Source organism: Ambystoma mexicanum, chromosome 5q, assembly GCF_040938575.1.
Source record: "Ambystoma mexicanum isolate Mex_15411 chromosome 5q, UKY_AmexF1_1, whole genome shotgun sequence".
Taxonomy (NCBI): domain Eukaryota; kingdom Metazoa; phylum Chordata; class Amphibia; order Caudata; family Ambystomatidae; genus Ambystoma; species Ambystoma mexicanum.
In genome coordinates, this window is record NC_090933.1 from 941,750,309 (window position 1) to 941,769,839 (window position 19,531).

A 19,531-nucleotide genomic window follows, 5' to 3' on the forward strand; every position below is an offset into this window, starting at 1 on the left:
GCTATCAGTGTTTTACAGCTGGAAGCCGGATCCATCAGCGGCTGCGACGGACACATTTCTGCAGCATTGGACCCAGGGGGGATCCACTACGCCTACCTCCCTGCACCCCCTGATTTACCCAGGCGAAGGCCCGTCAGGAGCATACGGATCTGGTCCTCCTAGCCCCGGTCTTGACCTCTCAGACTTGGTACCCACTTCTTCTGCAATTTTCCTCGGATTTTCCAATCCTTCTACCCCAGTTTCAAGATCTCCTACAGGATCCGACAGGACAGCGTCACAACGTTCTCAGCGGATCACTGATATTAGCAGCCTGGAGGATTTCAGGTCAAGATGAAGAGCTCCCGGCATGTCACGCAATGCGGTCAGCCTCATCGAGGAAAGCTGGGCCCCTTCTTCCCTCAAGAAGTATTCCACCTCTTGGAGCGCCTGGTGCGAAAAAGAGGGTTGCATCCGGTTTCAGGACCTATAGAGGATATCCTGAATTTCTTGGCATCTTTAATTGAAAAAGGTCTCGCATACAGGACAGTTAACGCCTACCATTTGGCTATTTCTGCCGGTCATGATCTTGTTCAGGGGATCCCAGCAGGAGAGCATCACCTCGTTTGCAGATTACACAAGGGTGTCAGACTTACAGTCCCGCCTCTGTCCCGCTATGGCAAGCTTTGGGACGTTAAAGTGCTGAATCTATTTCTGTCCTGGCTGCACAATGAGGAGTTATCTTGTACTGCCCTGTCCAGCAAACTTACTACGCTGCTCTGCCTGGTTTCTTGCAGGAGTGTGTCTGACGTCAGAGCTCTCGACCTAGCAGGCAGGACCTTTTCACCCAACGTTATCGTGTTCCATATTCACAGACGACGAAATGCAACTCAAGGGTGATTTCTTACCCTGCTTTTAGAGACCAGCCCAAGATTTGCTTAGTTAGATGCTTGATGGTTTACGAAGAAATGACAGGCCCGCTCAGGACCTCTCCTAACGGGCAATTACTGATAGCTATGCGTAAACCCCACAAGGCAGTTTCCGCTCCAACCTTAACACGCTGAGTGCGTTGGACTCTAACTCAAGCTGGAATAGACACTGCATTTCGGGGCCCACTCCGAGAGAGGAGCCATGGCTTTCAAAGCCTTTCAGGTCGGAGTCCACCTAGAAGACATCATGAGGATGGCGGACTGGGCCGGTGAATCAATATTTAAACAATTCTACCTGAAACCGATAAACAACCGGCATCCATCGTAAGTAAGCTTTAAAACGAGCATAATGTGAGCCTCCGGTCTTGACATAGAATAAAGATTTTCCATAATAACTTACTAGAAAAGTCTTGATTCAATTAAAGACACAGAGGCGAGCATTATCCCATCCAGCGAGAGAAATAGCAGCGCAAGACAGGCTTGAGGGCAGTAATTGAGCGCATGGCTTGGGGTTTATCACCATTTGCTAACTATGCGTATATCTGAATAACACCGATTTCTCTCCCACCCCCGTAAGGGGAACTAGGGTTCTCTCGCGCATAGACTACTTCTAGTTATTTGTCTCTTCCCTGACAGTGGCTACAGACAAGTCTTCCTGATCTCCAGACTGGCTCCATTTTCTTCTGCCACAAGACGGGGTACATTGCAGTTTCATTGTACCAGTGTTTTTCTTGAACAGCCAAGTTTGCAGCCTCGAAAGAGGAAGTTACATCATGTTCAGGAATCTTTGTATGGACAGTTATATGCTTATTGGTGGACTGAGGTCACATGTTGGTGACCCCTCGCTGAACTCTGTTGGAGTCTCCTGGGATGAGCTTTCTGGTTATAAAGAAAGAAGCATAAGCGTAATGCTTGCCTCTGTTTTAAATAGAATCAAGACTTTCTAGTAAGTTATTACTCAAAAATGTGCTAATTCCCTTCACCTTAGAGACCCCGAGCAACATTGCTCGATTTTGAGGACTTGATTTTATTACCTGGAAGGAGTGCAAGCCTTTTTACCCCACTCTCATGTGTTTTGATGTGTGTTTTACATTTGTGTTCTCTGATTATGGAGTTTTAGATATCTCCATAGGCATCATCTTTTCATGTGTGTTACACAGAACCCTCAGGGCAGTGACACGGGGATGTCGTTTTACACTTCCAAAAGGTTTAAGTACCTTCTCTGGGATAACCTGTTTCCCAGAGAATGTAATGTGAAATTGACTTTACTAGTCTTTTCCAAATTCATAGACCCAGCAATGGGTACAATGGAGTGCTGGAGAGGTTACATAGTATCCCCTGTGTCTAAACACTTATGTAGCAGTCAAATGCTACCCTTTCCTATTGAAAAGGCTGGTGGCAGTGGTTTTACAATGAACTAACATTTTTACCGACCGCGAACACCGGTAACCAAAAATCACGGAGCCATGTTTTTCAAGATGGTGCCTTAAGCCCCTTTGTTTAAACGGGTCCCGGTCTTTTTTCACCATTTCTTTTTGGAAAGGTCCTTCTAGTGTTTGTCTCTGTGCGCCAAACCAGGTGTGGTCCCTTTGTTCGTGTGCCTTTGGCAGGCTTCAGGACTGAAGACCGCCTCGGGCGCCTGAGTGTCTGGGGTGGGCAGGCAGTGAGAGGTGCCCGAAACTCCCTGTGCTTAGTCTCCTAGGAGACCCAAATGCATTTTGTCGAGATTGGCTGGCTGACTGACTGTCCGGCAAGGACAGCCACCCTGCTGGGTGAGTGACAGCTAGGCTGGAATGAAAGGGAAAAAACGGTTTAAAAGGTGAGTCTTGTGGACTGAATGGCAGTGTCGACCACTGGAACGAAAGAACCGAAGAAGAGCTGGAAGAGGCCCGCTGCTGCAACCACTGGACCGTTGGTTTGCACGGTGAAGCCCTGCTGCAGGTCCGAATTGCCAAACTCCATTAGACAGAGAAGATCCTTCAAGGACGGCTTCTTCCTTTGAGTTGGTGGGACCAATAAACTCATAAGACACCTGGATACCAATCTCAAGGCTGGTTGGGTTTAACCAGGGAGAGGGAAACCTGTTTGTCTTCTTGAATCTACAGCTCCTGGAACTGAAGCAACTCCATTTGGTTGGCTTTCTTCAAGGATCCCATGCAGTGCGGGAGTCCCCCGACGTCCTCCCTCTTGTCCCCACGACTGAGGCTCAGCAACAGCTAGATCTGCAGGAACTGCCAAGAACCACGACTTCAGCAACATTTGTTTTCTTCATACAAAGGTACTGTGCCAACCCAATTGAGAGAACGCCACTCTTGCGGAGAAAGTTTGTGAAACTTTCCCAACTTGCAGGCCTAAGCAGTTTGTGACCCCACAAATGATTCTTTTTTGCCTAAACTACTTCTGAGAACTTTTGCAAAGACTTCACTGTTTCGTACCAGAACTGCTCTTTCCTATCCAGAACACTAGCCCATTCACATTGGCCTGGCCTATTGACTTGAATTGAACTATTCTGATGAACTGAAACTATGTGCACTGCCTAGAAGTATATATATAATCTATTCTACTTACTTTTGTCCTTTTTGCTCACTAAGTAACTGAACTGCCATTTAGCTCCTTTTTCAAGGGAGCTCAAACTCTCAAAAACTTCGAGTTTTGTATTGAAGTGTATTGGTCTATAATATTAAGTTGCCCTCATCTACTGAAATGTTCTATAAATGATTGTGTAAATAAATTAACAAGTGTTTTACCAAGAAACCTTGAGTATAAGTGTCTACTAGAACCACTGTGATTGAAAGTCCTTTGTGTAACTACTTTTACTGCTCAAATTCACTCTTGAGATCAGCCTGGTTGCTCAGCTCGCTACCAACAAACTGTGGTACAGACTTGTACCAAAGGTTGGTCTTGCTTACACCTGTAGTACTAATTGTGTGTGGTGGTCCCGGAGGGTACTGCATGCAATTCTGCCTAACAGACATCGTTCGGTTTTCCCAGGGTCTGTCACGGGGCGATCGGAACCTTGAGTACCCAGAGGACAGGGAATCTACAGATCTATCCCTAGACACCATATCTGGGTGTTTGGTCGATGGCTCATCGCCCTAGGATGTGTGCTTCGTGCCGTGTGTAGTGGAAGTGCTCTTGCCGCCGGGTGTCGTCCCTGTAACGGAGCCGCCGGCCTGCACTTGGGAACGTGGCTGTTCCCCATTGCCCTCGCGTCCAAAAAGAGAGCAACGCTGCCATCACTGGAATCTCCCTCCATGTCAATGGTGGCCTCGGCCTGCATTGCGGGATGGGCCCAGCGCTTGGTTCTGCGATCTTTAAGGGTCTTGGGTATAAAGAGCTTGCAGGTTTGACAATGCCCTTCGTCGTGTTTGCGGTTTAAACACAGGTTGAACACATTATCGATCCACAGAAATTTCTTATTACACGAGGGGCAGAATTTAAAAAGGCATTCTATCCATGTCTGGGATAGGCAACCAGGCGAGAAAGGGAGGGAAAATGCATTGTATAATGACTGGCGCACATTCTCCCTACTTTAAGGGCCTTCCCAGGCCGAAAGGGTCAGTCGAATCTTGAATTCGTCCGATGTCGCTGTCTTTTCCACCGCGTCGATGAATTGGTCGAAGTCGGAAGGAAAGGACAGAAAGAGTAAACTATTTTTATACTGGTCATAAGCAAATGGCGTTATGCCAAAATTGAACTGCGCAATAAGCGTCCGCTCACAATGGCGGAAAAAAATAACCTGAGGGACCTCGCCGTGTGAAGGACCATGGGTACAGTGGACGTCACACTAGGGATATTACTGGCACGCCCTGTCGACGTCACTTTTCGAGTTTCGAAAAAATCTAATACTCTGCAGCTTCAACTAGATGTCGGCCTATGCCTAGCATGCTTGGATCACATGCTCTGCATAGATTAGCGAGCAGTGGTGGTGGTGGGACGTGAGAAGGGGCAGCAACAAATAGATGTTTTAGAACCGCTTGTCCCACCTGCGTATCTGCTTTGGAATGGGTGTCAATGCAGTAGTGCTGAGTGAAAGTGTGTACTGAGCTCCATGTAGATGCTTTACAAATGCTGTCTAAAGGGACATTTGCGATAAAAGCCAGAGTAGCTCCTGTGCTCTGTGTGGAGTGAGCTCTTGGTGTAAAAGGCAGTGTTTTGTTTGATAATGAATAGCATAATTGTATATATCCAACTATCCATCTGGAGATGGCATTCTTGGAAATGCGGTCTCCTTCTCTGCCTGGTGCTACGGAGACAAACAGTTGATCTGTTTTCCTAAACAGTCTGGTCTTTTTTACATTGTAAAGGACCGCCCTCCTCACATCCAGTGTGTGCAGTTTTACCACAGCTGAGCTAGTTGGATTCTGAAAGAAAGCCGGAAGCGCAGTGGATTGGTTCACATGGAATTTTGAAATGAATTTAGGGGAGAACCTGGGAGGAGCACATAAAACCAATTTATCTTTATGGATGATACACTTACAATACTTGCAATTCACTAACTCTTCTTATGGAAGTAATTGGCACTAAAAACGCAGTCTTGTAAGTCAGCCGTTTAATACCTTCTCTTGATGAAACTACTATTTCCAAGAGCAGTGAAGTGAAAATGACTACTTCCATTTTGTAACTTTCTAGACCCAGCAGACACCATCTTACCATAGGGTGCTGGAGGGGTTACTTAGAATCGCCTTTGTCTGGATTCTCATGTAACAATTTTATGTTACCCTTTGTACAATTAATGGCTGGTGGCAGTGGTTTACTTTTTACTACCATTGTGTGCTTCTACTATGGGCTGCATTCGCAGCTGCAGTAAAGCACCCATGGGTGCCCATTTTAACGAAATGGCACGGTCTTGTTTTTTGCCATTTCTTGCTGGAAAGGTCCTTCTTGAGGTTTACTCTGTGTGCCAAGCCAGGTTTGGTCCCTTTGTTCGTTTTGCCTTTGGCAGGATTTACGAGTCAAGCACGCCTCTGTCTTCAGTATGTCTGGCAGGGGCAGGATGTAAAGGAGGTGCCTGAAAATCCATGTGCTTAACCCCCTTGGTTACAGGAATGCACCCAAAGGTGATTGGTCGGCTGGCTGTCCAGCAAGGACAGCCACTCTGATGTGTGATTGACAGCTAGGCTGGAATGAAAGGGAGAAACTGCATAAAAGGCGAGGCTTTTTGGCTTGGAAGGTAGAGTCGACCACTGGACGAAGGAAGCCGAAGGACTTGGCCTGCTGCAACTTCTGGTGTACCCCTGCTGCTGTGCTGAAGCTCCGAATTCGCGTCGACTAGAGAAGCCCTGCAAGGACGACGTCTCCCTTTGAGTTGGTGGGACCAATCAACATCAAAGTAAGCCCGTCCGGACATCCTCTCAGAGCTGGCTGTACTTCCACTGCTGCTGGAACCGAAGTGCCAGTGAGAGGAACACCAGATTGCGTGTTGCTTTTAAGTCGGACCTGAGCGCCAGGAAGATACTCCGGACATCCCTTAAGCAGGACTGACAAAGCCTGAGCCACCTCAACAGAGTGCTGGACCCCAGATGCAAGGAAAGTCCAGAGTGGTATCCGAGAACGGCAGTGTTGCTATTTGCTGTCAGACGCGAGAAGCTGAAACACTGAAGAACCGCTGAATTGAAGTTTGCCATTGCTGCCACTGACCTCCCCATTGCAGAGCAGGAGTTCCCAAACGTCCTCCATCTTGTCCCCACGACTGAGGCTCAGGAACAAAAGGATAAGCACAGCTGTACAGGAACAGAAGCCAGCTGGAACCATTTCTCCTAACCAGAGGTACTGTAAAGTCTAAGAACGGACCTCTTTTTGTGTAGCCTTACTTGCTCTCAGTTGGGACCCTTCTTGGTTACCTTGCAGAGTTGCTATAGCTTTGCCCCTCACAAGCCTACCAGCGTGTGGCCCTTCAAGTGGTCCATTTTCTACAAACATTTCTAAAAACAGTGTGCAAGACTTTTTACCTGCCTAAAGAAGATCTTCATCGCCCCTGAACATTGTGCAGGGGAGAGATTCCCACTGACCTAGGAATAATGGAAAAAATGATCTCAAGTCCAGCAAAAAGTCCTGGGGTTGACACAGGTCAGGAAGATTTATCATTGAAATGAAACACTTACCCAATACTCATGCCACTCACACAAATGTACCTTTGTGGGCTCTGGAATCACTAACCATTTTACAGTGTTAAGGGACACTTTAGAAGTATTAATGCACAGGAAATAAATGTGGTACAGAGAGGCAACAGAAAAATAATTGCAGCCGTCATGGAAGTTCGGGATAAGTCTCCTTATCAGCAAAAATCAATCGTGAAACAAGAGATATCAAAATGTCAGGGAAGACTAAGGTAGTGCCAAAACTGACTTTTTACCCAACCTTACCAACTAATCTTCTGCAGTTCTAAACCTGTTTGTTCCTTGTATTTAGCAGCTCAGAAACTATAATTTGTCCTGCAAGGTGACATGCAATATATTTAATCTAAAAAGCATCTACATAACATTGATGTGATGAAAGTATGTTAAAATACCTTTAGAATCTACATTTACAGCTAAAATTTCAGTTTTTTCAGGGATGCACAATTTTTTAGGCGTCCTTTGAAAACAGTCTGGAACTTTCGGCGTCCCGCCAGTTTTAACCACCTAAGAAATTAAAAACAGTGTTAAAATTAATATTTTTATCATACTGCATGCTGTGCCATATTCCTAGGGGAGTGAAATACCTGGAGTTCATCAATCCTAAGCAGCCGACAATCCTGAAGGAGAGACGAAGGATCTGGATCTGCAGCTGAACTGTTCGTATTAGAGTTACTAGATGTTCCTGGAAACTTGACAGCAACATACGCACCATCCACTTTTAATACCTACAAAAGAGGACACAAAAAGGCAAAATATTGCAGAAAAAGTGAAAAATATTAGAGTTTACAACACAACATATACATTATATGTTGGATTTGATTAATTTCGGACTACTGCTAATTAAACTATTCTTGGCTATAAGGGTACTGTTTGAGATGTGTGCACAACCCTCTGGAGAGTGATGTGTGTAATCATGTAACCTACAGGTAGAACAGTTGAGGTGGATTTCCAAAATCAACCCTGTCAGGGGAGTGGGGGGTTGTTTGATTTCAGGACACTGCCCTCTTATGGTGAACCGGGAAGATTATTCAGCCAAACCCAATCAAGGTAGGTAGCAAAGCTTAGTCTCAGGAAGGGTGTGTAAGTGGTCCACAGAGACCAACACCAATAATTGCAGTTAGGAAGTAAACAAATATCCAATAGTTGATGGTGCCTTTAAAATGTACACTAAGCTAGTAAGACTCATCAAATTTTGGCACACCAATTCTATAAAACATATATACATTCACCTCTATGGGAAATAGAATAGCATTTCATTCAATGACCAGTGTAGCACAGGAAGGTACTCGCATTAGAAATAGGAAAGGCACCATTAGTTCAGATTTTGATTTCTATGCAAAGTCTTCCTCACCTGTTAGATCCCCAGAACATTTTGCGGGACTTGTGGATTATTTGTAATTGTTCCTAAGTGAGGGGAAACCTTTTCCCTCCACTTACCCTTTCATTTTACTCTTCTTATGGGTGCCATTTTTCAGACCCTTCATGGTGTATTTTTGAAGATATCTTTTCCATTAACCTTTTAGGCATCATTGCAGCACACAGCACTATGTGCAGTGTTGCTGGGTGTAAGGGAGAATTCTCAGAAATGTGCTAATTCTCTTCTACCTTAGAGACCCCCCAGCTCTTTTACTGGACGTCAGGACTTATAATTTCAAACCAGGTGGGAGCGAGACCTTTTTCCCACGCTCTCATGTATTTTTCTGCGATTTGGACTGTTTCTTTTGACTTTGGAGTCAGACAAACTGCATAGGTATCTTTACATTGTGACACAAACCACCTTCAGTGCAGTGGCACAGGGAAGTCTGATTTCCAAAAGGTTTAAATAACTTATCTTGGTGAAACTACTGTTTCCAAGATCAGTCAAGTGAAAGTGACTTTACTTACATTTTGTAACTTTCTAGACCCAGCACACACTATCTCACCATAGGGTGCTGGAGGTGTTACTTAGTATCCTCTTTGTCTAGTCTAGTTTCTCATGTAACACTTTTAGGTTACCCTTTCTACAATTAATGGCTAGTGGCAGTGGTTTACTTTGAACTACCATTGTGTGTTTTTGCCACGGGCTGCGTTCGCAGCTGCAGTAAGGGACCCATGGGTGCCCTTTTGTCAAAATGGCCCTGTTATGGAGAATTCTAAAAAATGTGTCAATTCCCTCTACCTTAGAGACCCCCAGCAACTTTGCTAGATTTTGAGTACTTTATGTTTTTAACCTGGAGAGTGATGGACCCTTTTTTCCCCACTCTCTCATGTATTTTATGTGATATTATACGCAGTTTCTTTTTGGTTATTGAGTCTAAACATGTCCATAGGCATCATCTTTTACAATTGAGTCACAAAGCACCTTCAGTGCAGTGCCACAGGGACGTCTTTCAGATTTCCCATGGTTTAAATACCTTCTCTGGGATCAACTGTTTCCCAGAACAGTGGAGTGAAATTGACTTCACTTAGCCCTGTACATTTCTAGACCCAGCGCACCCTATCTTACAATAGAGTGCTGGAGGGGTTACTTAGTATCCCCTATGTCTAGTTACTCATGTAACAGTCAAATGTTACCTTTTCCTCTCAGAATGGCTGGTGGCAGTGGTTTTACAATGAACGACCATGATTTACCCTGACCATGAACTGTTCACAGCTCCGGTAACGTTAAATTGCGGGAGCAATGTTTTTCAAGATGGCGCCCGAGCTTCCTTTGTTAAAACAGGTCCCGGTCTTCTCTTTTCACCATTTCTTTGTGGAAAGGTCCTTCGAGTTTTTTTCTGCAAGCCAAACCAGGTTGGGTCTCTTTGTTCATTCGCCTTTGGCAGGCTTCAGGAGTGAAACCCGCCTCTGGCTCCAGAGTGTCTGGGGTAGGCAGGAAGTGAGGGAGGTGCCTGAAACTCCCTGTGCTTAGTCTCCTGGGAGACCCAAATGCACTCTGGCATGATTGGCTGGCTGACTGTCCGGCAAGGCCAGCCACCCTGCTGGGTGAGTGGCAGTTAAGCTGGAATGAATGGGAGAGAACTGAATAAAAAGCCTCTTGGCTTGAAAGGCAGAATCGACCACTGGACGAAGGAACCAAAGAAGAGCTTGAAGAGGATGGCTGCTGCAACTCCTGGACCGTTGGTTTGCCCGGTGAAGCCCTGCTGCAGGTGCGAATCGCCAACTTTGTATCGACAGAGAAGCCCTGCAAAGGACGACTTCTCCCTTTGAGTTGGCAGGACCAAATAACTCCTGAGTAAGCCACCCAGACACTCATCTCGGAGCTGGTTGCATTTCCTCAGAGTGCTGCAGGAAACCGTAGAGCCAGGGATAGGGGCACCAGAATGTGTGCCTTGCTTCTAAGCTGGCCTAAAGCTTTTGAAAGATCCTTCGGACTCCCACGAAGCAGGACTGACCAAGCCTGACCTCCCCTTCAGTTGAGTGCGGGACCTCAGATGTGAGGAAAGTCCACCTTGACAGCCAGGACCGCGCTTATTGCCATTCGCTGAACCGCAAGGAGCTGAAACGCGAAACAGCCACTGAAAGTAAAGTTTGCCGGTTGCCAGCTTTGACAGTGACAGTACAGTAGTCCCCAGACGTCCTCCCTCTTGTCCCCACGACTGAGGCCCAGGAACAGTGAGATCTGCAGAGCTGTACAGGAACAGAAGTCTTCAGCTGCATCTTTTTCTTCTTTACTAAGGTACTGTAAAACTAGTCTAAGAAAACTTGCCTCTTACTGTGGAATCGCTTGTAACTTCTGCAACTCACAAGTCTAATCAGCTTGTGGCCCTACATTTGATTCTTCTTTTTACCAAAGACTCGTAAGAACTTGTGCAAAGACTTTTCCGTTCATTTACCTGAAGAGCCAAATCGTATACAACGACTTTGGCCTATTGACTTTGGCTTAGCCTATTGAACGACTCTTCTCAGAGCTCTCTGAAAGTATTTGCCATGCTTATGACTATTTGTATTTCTTGTGTTCTACTAACGTTTGCCTTTTCAACAGTAAGGTATTAATGTCCCCAGCACCTTTGTTACTGCAGTCACCTGTGGGTGTAGGTTGTGTCTGTGGGCCACCCCAAAAGGGCCTTGTCTGATCCAGAAACTCAGTGTACAGTATTGAAGTATATTTGTGTGTTACTATTCTATTGCTCCCTTCTGAAGAAGGCTTTATAACTGACTGATAAATACATTATTAATTGTTTATGCAAGAAACCTTGAGTGTAAGAGTCTATCTGAATACCTGTAACTGAATCTTTGCGTAACTCCACTACAGCTCACATTTCCCCTCTTGAGATAAGCCTGGCTGCTCAACACGCTACCAAAACTGTGTAGTATAAGCTTATACCAAAGGTTGGCCTGCCTATAACTGTAGTAATAGTTGTTTGTAGTGTTCCCAGAGGGTAATGCATTCAAACTTTGCCAAACAGGCCCCAGTCTTGTTTTTTCGTTATTTCTTGCTGTTAAGGTCCTTCTTGAGATTTACTCTGGGCGCTAAACCAGGTTTGGTCCCTTTGTTCATTTTGCCTTTGGTGGGATTCATGAGTGAAGCAAGCCTCTGGCTCCAGCGTGTCTGGCAGGGGCAGAAAGCAAGGGAAGTGGCCGAAACTCCCTGTACTTAGTCTCCTTGGTTAGAGGAATGCACCCAAAGGTGATTGGCTGGAGGGATGTCCTTGGAGGACAGCCACCCTGCTGTGCGATTGACAGCTAGGCTGGAATGAATGGGGGAAACCTGCATAAAAGGCAAGGCTTTATGGCTTGGAAGGCAGAGTCGACCACTGGACGAAGGAATCCGAAGGAGAACTTGGAAGAGATGCCTGCTGCAACTCCTAGACTGTTGGTTTGCCCGGTGAAGCCCTGCTGCATGTCTGAATCGCCAAGTTCATCTCGACAGAGAAGCCCTTCAAGGACGACTTCTCCCTTTGAGTTGGTGGGACCAATCAACTCGTAAGCCACGTGTACACCATTCTCAGAGCTGGTTGTATTTTCCTCAAGTGCTGTAGGAAACCCGAATAGCCAGGGAGAAGGACACCAGTTTGTGTGCTGTAAGAACGCTACCGGAATCTAAGATTTGCCAGTTTGCCACTTTTGTGACCAGTCCCCGCGCAGTGCAGTAGTTGCAGCAGCCGTCTGTTAGGGAGAATTCTCATAAATATGCTAATTCCCTTCACCTTAGAGATCCCCAGCAACTTCGCTGGATTTTGAGAACTTGATTTTTTTACCTGGAAAGGGTGTGAGCCTTTCCCCCCCTCTCATGTATTTTGATGTGCGTTTTACTCTTGTGTTCTTTGATTATGGAGTTTTAGATAACTCCATAGGCATCAACTTTTCATGTGTGTTACACAGCACCCTCAGTGCAGTGACACAGGGATTTCTTTTAGACTTCCAAAAGGTTTAAATATCTTCACTGGGATAAACTATTGTTTCCCAGAGAATGTAAAGTTAAATTGACTTGAAGAGGACGCCTGCTGCAACTCCTGGACCGCTTGTTTGCCCGGTGAAGCCCTGCTGCTGTGCTGAAGCTCCAATTTCGCCTCCGCTGGAGAAGCCCTGCATGGACAACTACTCCCCTTAGGTTGGTGGGACCAATCAACCCCAAAGGGAACTAGTCTGGACATCCTCTTAGAGCTGGCTGTACTTTCACTGCAGCTGCAGTAACCAAAGTGCCAAGGAGAGGAACACCAGATCGACTGCATCGCTTTTATGTTGGACCCGAACTCCAGGAAGATCCTCCGGAGTTCCCTTATGCTGGACTGACCAAGTCTGAGCCACCTCAACAGAGTGCTGCACCCTAGATGCAAGGAAAGTCAAGAGTGGTATCCGAGAGACCGCGGTGGTGCTATTTGTAATAGACATGAGGAGCTGAAACCGCAAAGTGCCGTTGAATTTAAGTTTGACCTTTGCTGCCGGCGACCTTCAAATTGTACTGCAGGAGTTCCCCGACATCCTCCCTCTTGTCTGCACGACTGAGGCCCAGGAACAACAGGATCTGCAGAGCTACACAGGAACAGAAGCCAGATGGAACCATTTCCTCTAACCAGAGGTACTGTAAAGTTGATCGGCATTTTAGATCTTCTACCGATTTCCTTGTACTGCTCTACAGCTCACATTACTCTCTCCTAAAATAGACCTGTCTGCTCAGTCACTCTACCAAAGTAGGCCTATATTAAGAGTTGGGTCCCTAATACCAAGGGAAGTTTTATGAGGTTACACACCAGTTGGACTTTAGAAAAACGTCCCTAGCATTGAGTTGCCCCTGGGGCTTCCATTTTCACTCTCTTGATTAACCTTGTGGGGGTGCGGGGGGGTAACAGGTTGGGGGGAGACTACTAATCCCAGAGGTAGAGAGCGAGAGAGAGATTTGAAACCCTGTAGCCCTTTGTCTTCTGGTATACCTGAGCATAACCAGTCGACCACTGGAGCTGAAGATGAAAAGATGGCTGTAACAGATTCCAGCAACCGGAGATGCCTTCTGTGTATTCAGAGACTGTTTTGACCCTTCCTTCCATGCGACCTGGGGGTCCGGAAAACGTTGACCGCTACCCAAATGCTGGGGGGACTCACTACTATTGAGAAGACCTGCATTTACAGCCATCCCTCCACGTGCCACAACCTTGTTGAGCTGCAAACCGCCAATACCCATGGATCTCGAGCCAGAGTGCATGTCCTTCAGAAGTCAGATTCTTGCTGTTACCTTAGTGGACTCCTGCTCGACCGCCAGAGTCACAAATCGAATCCTTTAAGTCCCCTTACCAGAGTGCAGTACCAGATTAGTGAGGAGAATCCGACTGGCGACAACTGTCCTTCATCCGTTACCTGTAAAATGCTGCCAAATCCACATAGCCGGGAGAAGCACCCAAGAATCCTTTGTTGGGAGCCTTTTCTGTAGACTGCTGCTGCAAGTTCCCATTCAGTTTCCATTCTTTCGTCACCACGACCAAGAATCCAGAGACTGATTCCTGAACAGCTGCATTATGAAGGCGTCCATCTAAAAGCTCTCGTCACTACTGAGGTACTGTGTAGGCTTTGGAAGTACTTAAAGTCTTGTGTCATTCCTGTGTCGCAGAGTGGGTGATTCGTGTGTTTTGGAGTTAGCCCTTACTGTTTGCCCAAGTCTAATGCTGGAGTACATCTCGGGAGCTGTCTACAAAGTCCCTAAACATTTTCTACTTACTTTGTCGTCTGTACTTACTTTTTCGACAACCCTACCTAGACCTGGCTAATGTTGGCTCCTAGACCACTAGGGTCCCTCTTCTGCCTCAGAGATCACTCATGCCTTAGAATAGGGAAGGACTGTTGTATTTGGACTCCGAGTAGAAAATATAACCAGTGTTGCAAAGTACTTGCTTGTAAATGTTTTATTATGCAACTGATTCCTGAAGCAGAATAAATTACAAAGTGTTTAAGTTCTTATTTACCTTTGAGTTGCTTGCTGCCCTCTCTGAAAAGTAATTAGGAGTTACTCACTGTAGTGACTAAATCCTTAGTCCCCTTTCCTCCGTACTGCATGGGCGTCCCTTCCAAGGGACAGGAGACGGAAACTTTCACCAGAAAAACCCTCCTTCCCCTTTAAATTTAGAGGCGCACTGGGGTGCGGCCCTGAGAGCATGCGCTACCGGCACCACTCCTTAGTCCCCATTGATGCGTTGACAATAATTAGACTTGCCCAATGACAGCAGTATTATTAGGGGGAGGATGGTGGGACGTATGGACCAAAGGGGACTAAGGAGTAAATCATAATTACTCCTACGACCTGTCCCCTTTCCTCCATACTGCATGGGCGATTACAACTGAATGCAGCCCCCGGGTAGAGAGGAGACCGTCCTTAAGCTAATAAGTTCCTTATAACCACCTGCCCAAAGGCCGCATCTCACTTACAGGTGGCGTCCAAACAGTAATGCTTACAGAAATCCGAAGGGGTGGCCTAGGTAGCCGCCCTGCTTATGACTTGCCATTGAACCTGTCGCTGGAAGGCGAAGGCCGTGGCCTTGGCTCGGACCACGTGAGCGTGCATGTTGGCATAAAGAGGCTTGTGCTGACCCTCATAGGCCTCCTTGATGGCTGCAACCATTCACCGTGCAATAGAAGCCTTGGATGCCTGATAACCGGGTCTGGACCCCTCAATGGTGACAAAAAGTGCATCCCACTTGCGGAAACCCTTGGTCCTGTCCCGATAGAATTTCAGAGAGCATCTGACATTGACAGTGCAAGACTGAGCCTCGTCCTTGGGGTCAGCGAAGAACGTAGGTAAGACTATTTCCTCGTTTAGATGAAAGGCAGAGGGGTACCTTCAGTAGGAAAGCCGGGTGGGTCCGCAGGATCAGCTTATCCCTGTGAAAAGTGGTGTAAGGTTCTGAAGCCACCAGAGCCTGGATCTCGCTGACTCTGCGAGCAGAGATGAGTACCAGCAGCAAAGCAGTCTTCATGGTGGTGAGGCTGATATTCGCGGACGTCAGTGGCTCGTATGGTTAGTGCGCCAAGGCGCCCAACACAATGTTGACGTCCCACACAGGGTGTGGCCTCTTAAAGGGCAGATGTTTGACAATCTGGTTGGAAGAGAAGACCACCTCCTCCGAATTTCTGTAGGCCCCTATGGCTGCCAAGTAAGTGCAACATGTGTCCACCTGAACGCCCGAGTGCTCCGAGAACAAGAGCACGCCGTCCAGTGTGCATGTAAGAGGGTCATCTCCTTAGAGTCCGCCCAGTGACAGAACCTGCTCCATTTGCTTTTATATTGGCTCCTGGTAGCCTTGCTCCTGGTGCCCAGAATGATCTCCAGCTTAGCCTGTGACAGGCTCAGGTGATTGAGGGTGATCTGCTCAAGAACCACGCTGCGAGGGCTAACTTCTGAGGCACGGTTGGAGGACCTTGCCCCCCTGCTGGGACAGAGGAGATGCCAGATCCAACAGACAGTGAATGGGTGGTCTGTCCACGAGGCTCAGCAGTTCGGAGAACCACGGTCTCGCCGGTCACCAAGGAGCTAACAAGATGATGCTGTGGTGACAAGCTTCCTTCACCTTGCTGAGCACCCTGGGGATCAGGGGTGTGGGAGGAATAGCATATGTGGTCATGCCTTCCCATTGAATCGCCAATGCATCTAGCAGGGAGCAGGGGCCCAGCCCCTGCCAGGACGCGAACAGATAGCATTTCCTGTTCTTCCAGGAGGCGAATAGATCCACCGGAGGATGGCCCCGTATGTCCACGACCACCTGAATCGCCTGGTCATTCAATTGCCATTCGTAATTGTCCTCTCCCAGCCAGCTGACCCTGTCTGCTTCCAAGTTGGCCTCCCCGTGGAGGTGGACGGCATGGAGGTAGATGTACTTCTGGGCACATTCCCACATGCTGACAGCTGGTTGCACAGCGTAGGGGACCTGGTACCCCCCCCCCTGCTTGTTGACATAGTACATGCTGGTGGCGTTGTCAGTCTGGATGAGGACGGACCTGCCCCCAATGAGCAGAAGGAAGGCGCCGAGGGCTAGCCAAAAGGCCCTGAGTTCCAGCCAGTTGATGAGACTCCTACTCATGCCGGGCCCAGACTCCGTGGACAGTGTGGCTGTCCAGAGTGGCTTCCCAGCCCTCTAGGGAGGAGTCTGTAGTGACGACCTGCAGGGATGGCTGTCGGAAGGGCTTGCCAGTCCGCAGGTTGCAGTCCCTGGACCACCACGTGAGGTCCGAGTGGGGAGAAGGCGGTATGCTGACCAGCTCGATTTAGGAGCCCTTCTCCCGATTCCATGAGGCTGCGAAGTGCAGCTGTAATCTCCTAATCTGGAGCCTCTTGTGTGGCCTGGCCAGGAGGATCCCTGCCATGATACCCAGTAGGTGTTGGTACCACCAGGCCAAGGTCACTGCTCTGTTAAGAAAGTGCATTGTGGCGCCCTTGATCGCCACAATTTTGTCCTCCGAGAGAAATCCCATCTCAAAGCTCGTATCCCAGATGAGTCCCAGAAGGGTGCAGCTCTGCGTGGACTGCAGCTGAGACTTGAGGTTGATAGTAAACCCCAGGTCATGGAGTGTGTTCATAAGTGCGCAGGAAGTGTGGGTAACCCCCTCCAGGGATCTCGCCCTGACCAGTCAGTCCAGGTAGACATGGTGGCCCTGGGCCCGGAGGAGGGCTGCCATGCCATTCATGAGTTTAGTAAATACCCTGGGGGCTGAGTTGAGGCCAAAGGGTAGCACCTTGTACTGAAAATGAAAGCCCATAATCCTGAAGCATAGGAAGGAGCGATGAGATTGCCAAATCGGGACGTGTAGTTAGGCATCCTTCGGATCCAGGGAGCACATCCAGTCTCCCTTGTCCAGTGTCTCTGCAATGAGTGCTGGTGTAACCATCTTCAATTTCTGAAGAGGGAGGGAGAGGTTGAGGGTGGATAGGTCCAACAACTCTCAGGCCAGCCTGATGATTCTTTGGCATGGCGAAAATCCAGGAATAGAAGCCTAATCCTCTCTAGGAGGCTGGCACTTCTTCCACTGCTTGGCTCTCGACTAGCAACCGGATCTCCGCCAACAGAGTTGCTGTCTCAATCTGTGGGAGTGGAGCGGAGCGGAGGAGGGAGGAGCACGAGGTATCGGTAGGCGGTAACCCTTGGATACTCCAAAGGGGATACAGTGGACCGTACATTTCTGGCGCCAGAAATGTACGCAGGAGACATGTGGACCCGAAGGGACGAGTCATGCTTTTTTAGGGTCTGAGGCTGCTGCTGAGAAGGGGGACTGGAAGTAGCCCTTGCTCCCCCCTCCTGCCTTTTTTTGTTGCTTGCTTCGGGGCTGACTCGGCAAGCAGTCAGGTTGTCTCGACCTCTGTTCCTGGAATCCCCAGAACCCACAAAAAGGCCGCCCCCTGTCAGAGCGTTGATGCAACTGGGTGTACGCCTTGGGAGTGGCCTTCGTCAGGATAAAGACTTCACAGTTTACAAGCTGTTCTTTTCATCTAATTGCTCATCAGTGGTAGAGTGGAATAGGTCACTACCCTTGAATGGAAGGTCCAATCTGCAATCCTGGACGGTAGGGTTAAACTTAATAGCCCGAAGCCAGGCCGTCCTTCTCATGACCATGGCAAGGCAGATGGCCCGGCAAGAGTTATCGATGTGGGCCACGGTGGACTCCATGATGTGCTGCGCTACCAGCCTGGATTCTCCTAGACCCGCCTTGAAGCATGCCTGGCTGTGCACAGGAAGTTCCGGGAGGAAGTCTGCCATTTCCCACCACAACCTCTGGTTAGTGGCTGCCAGCAAGGCATCCACAGTGGCCCGACAGGTGCAGGGAGGAGTTTGATAACAGCTTCTTCCTGTACGTCTCCAAGATATTATCCTCCTAGCCTAGCAGCGCTTGGGACAAGGTGGTCAAGGACGACTGAGGCTTAGAGTAGAGTGACACCGCAGCAATCTCCGAAGAACGCTGCTGGCGGTGCGTTGATAACAAGAGTGTATCCCCTTCCATCTGTCTATACTTGACATCAAGGCGCCGATTGACAGGTTGGGCCAAGTATGGCTTGAGCCACCCCTTCTTGGCCAGAGCCATGACGTCCTTCTGCATAGAGATACCCATCTTGGTAGGGGGTCTTAGGGTGAGGACTTCTTCCAAGACCGTCTCCTCGAGCTGCTCTACCACTGGTCGCGGAAGGACCAGATAGTCTGCCAAACCTGCAAGCCTGAGAAAAGAGACAAATCCCTCTACTTAACTCCATACCTCGCTGACAACTGTCACCAGACCAAACCAACCCAACGCTGGAAGCAGCAACATTAAACAACCTAACAAAAGCACGCAGAAGAAGGATGAACACCAGCAGAAACAACAAACATACAACCAATGCGATAACACCTTACATCACCAAAGCAAGAAGCACTTCCAATCGACAACCACAACTCCTGGAAGACGAACCCGATGAAAACAAAAACCCAAGACAAAACCTAGAAGAACTAGTCGAAGACGCCGAGACCCCGAAACCTACACCTCAACAAGAGCAGAAGACAACCCAGACAAGCAAAGCCAAACCAAGCTACACCTCCAAACTCCACTACAATCTAATAAATGTAAGATCCCTGTCAAAACACTCTACAGAGATCTTCGACCTACTCGATGAGAACGGCATTGACATCCTATTCAACATAGAAACATGGCTGACGACAACTACAAAAATCCCACTCCAAAGCTGCCTTCCAACCAACTTCAAATGCCTTCAAATAAACAGGAAACACAAAAATGGAGGAGGCATCCCAATAGCATTCAAAGAACACCTGAAAATAAAAACAGACTAACCACTCAACATCCTCAACAGCAAAACCATGGTTATACACCTAACGGCGAGCCCAAAAAGCAACATCACATTCATCTTGGTGTACAGACCGACATACGATACAGCCTTTGTTGACAACTTCATAGATGCCATCACCAACATAGCCATCAACCATGAACACCTAATCATCCTGGGGGACTTCAACATCTAGTTCGAAGACAGTCACGCCAACTCCCAAAACTCACTGACTGAACAACTCACTACCATGAAACTATGGCAACTAGTAAAGGACCACCTGCAACACCCATTTGTCT

General features: G+C 47.9%; 1 protein-coding gene across 9 annotated transcripts in view; it reads right to left on the reverse strand.

Moving 5' to 3' along the window:
- The window catches only part of UBR5 (ubiquitin protein ligase E3 component n-recognin 5), a 2,447,509-nt gene that overhangs the window by 1,814,377 nt on the left and 613,601 nt on the right, over positions 1-19,531 (reverse strand). For all 9 annotated transcript variants that reach the window (XM_069621460.1, XM_069621458.1, XM_069621459.1 and 6 more), the window contains 2 exons: positions 7,609-7,749; positions 7,417-7,528 (listed from right to left, as the gene is read on the reverse strand). In XM_069621460.1, the coding sequence (XP_069477561.1) occupies positions 7,417-7,528; positions 7,609-7,749 (253 nt within the window). The remainder of the gene's footprint in view (positions 1-7,416; positions 7,529-7,608; positions 7,750-19,531) is intronic.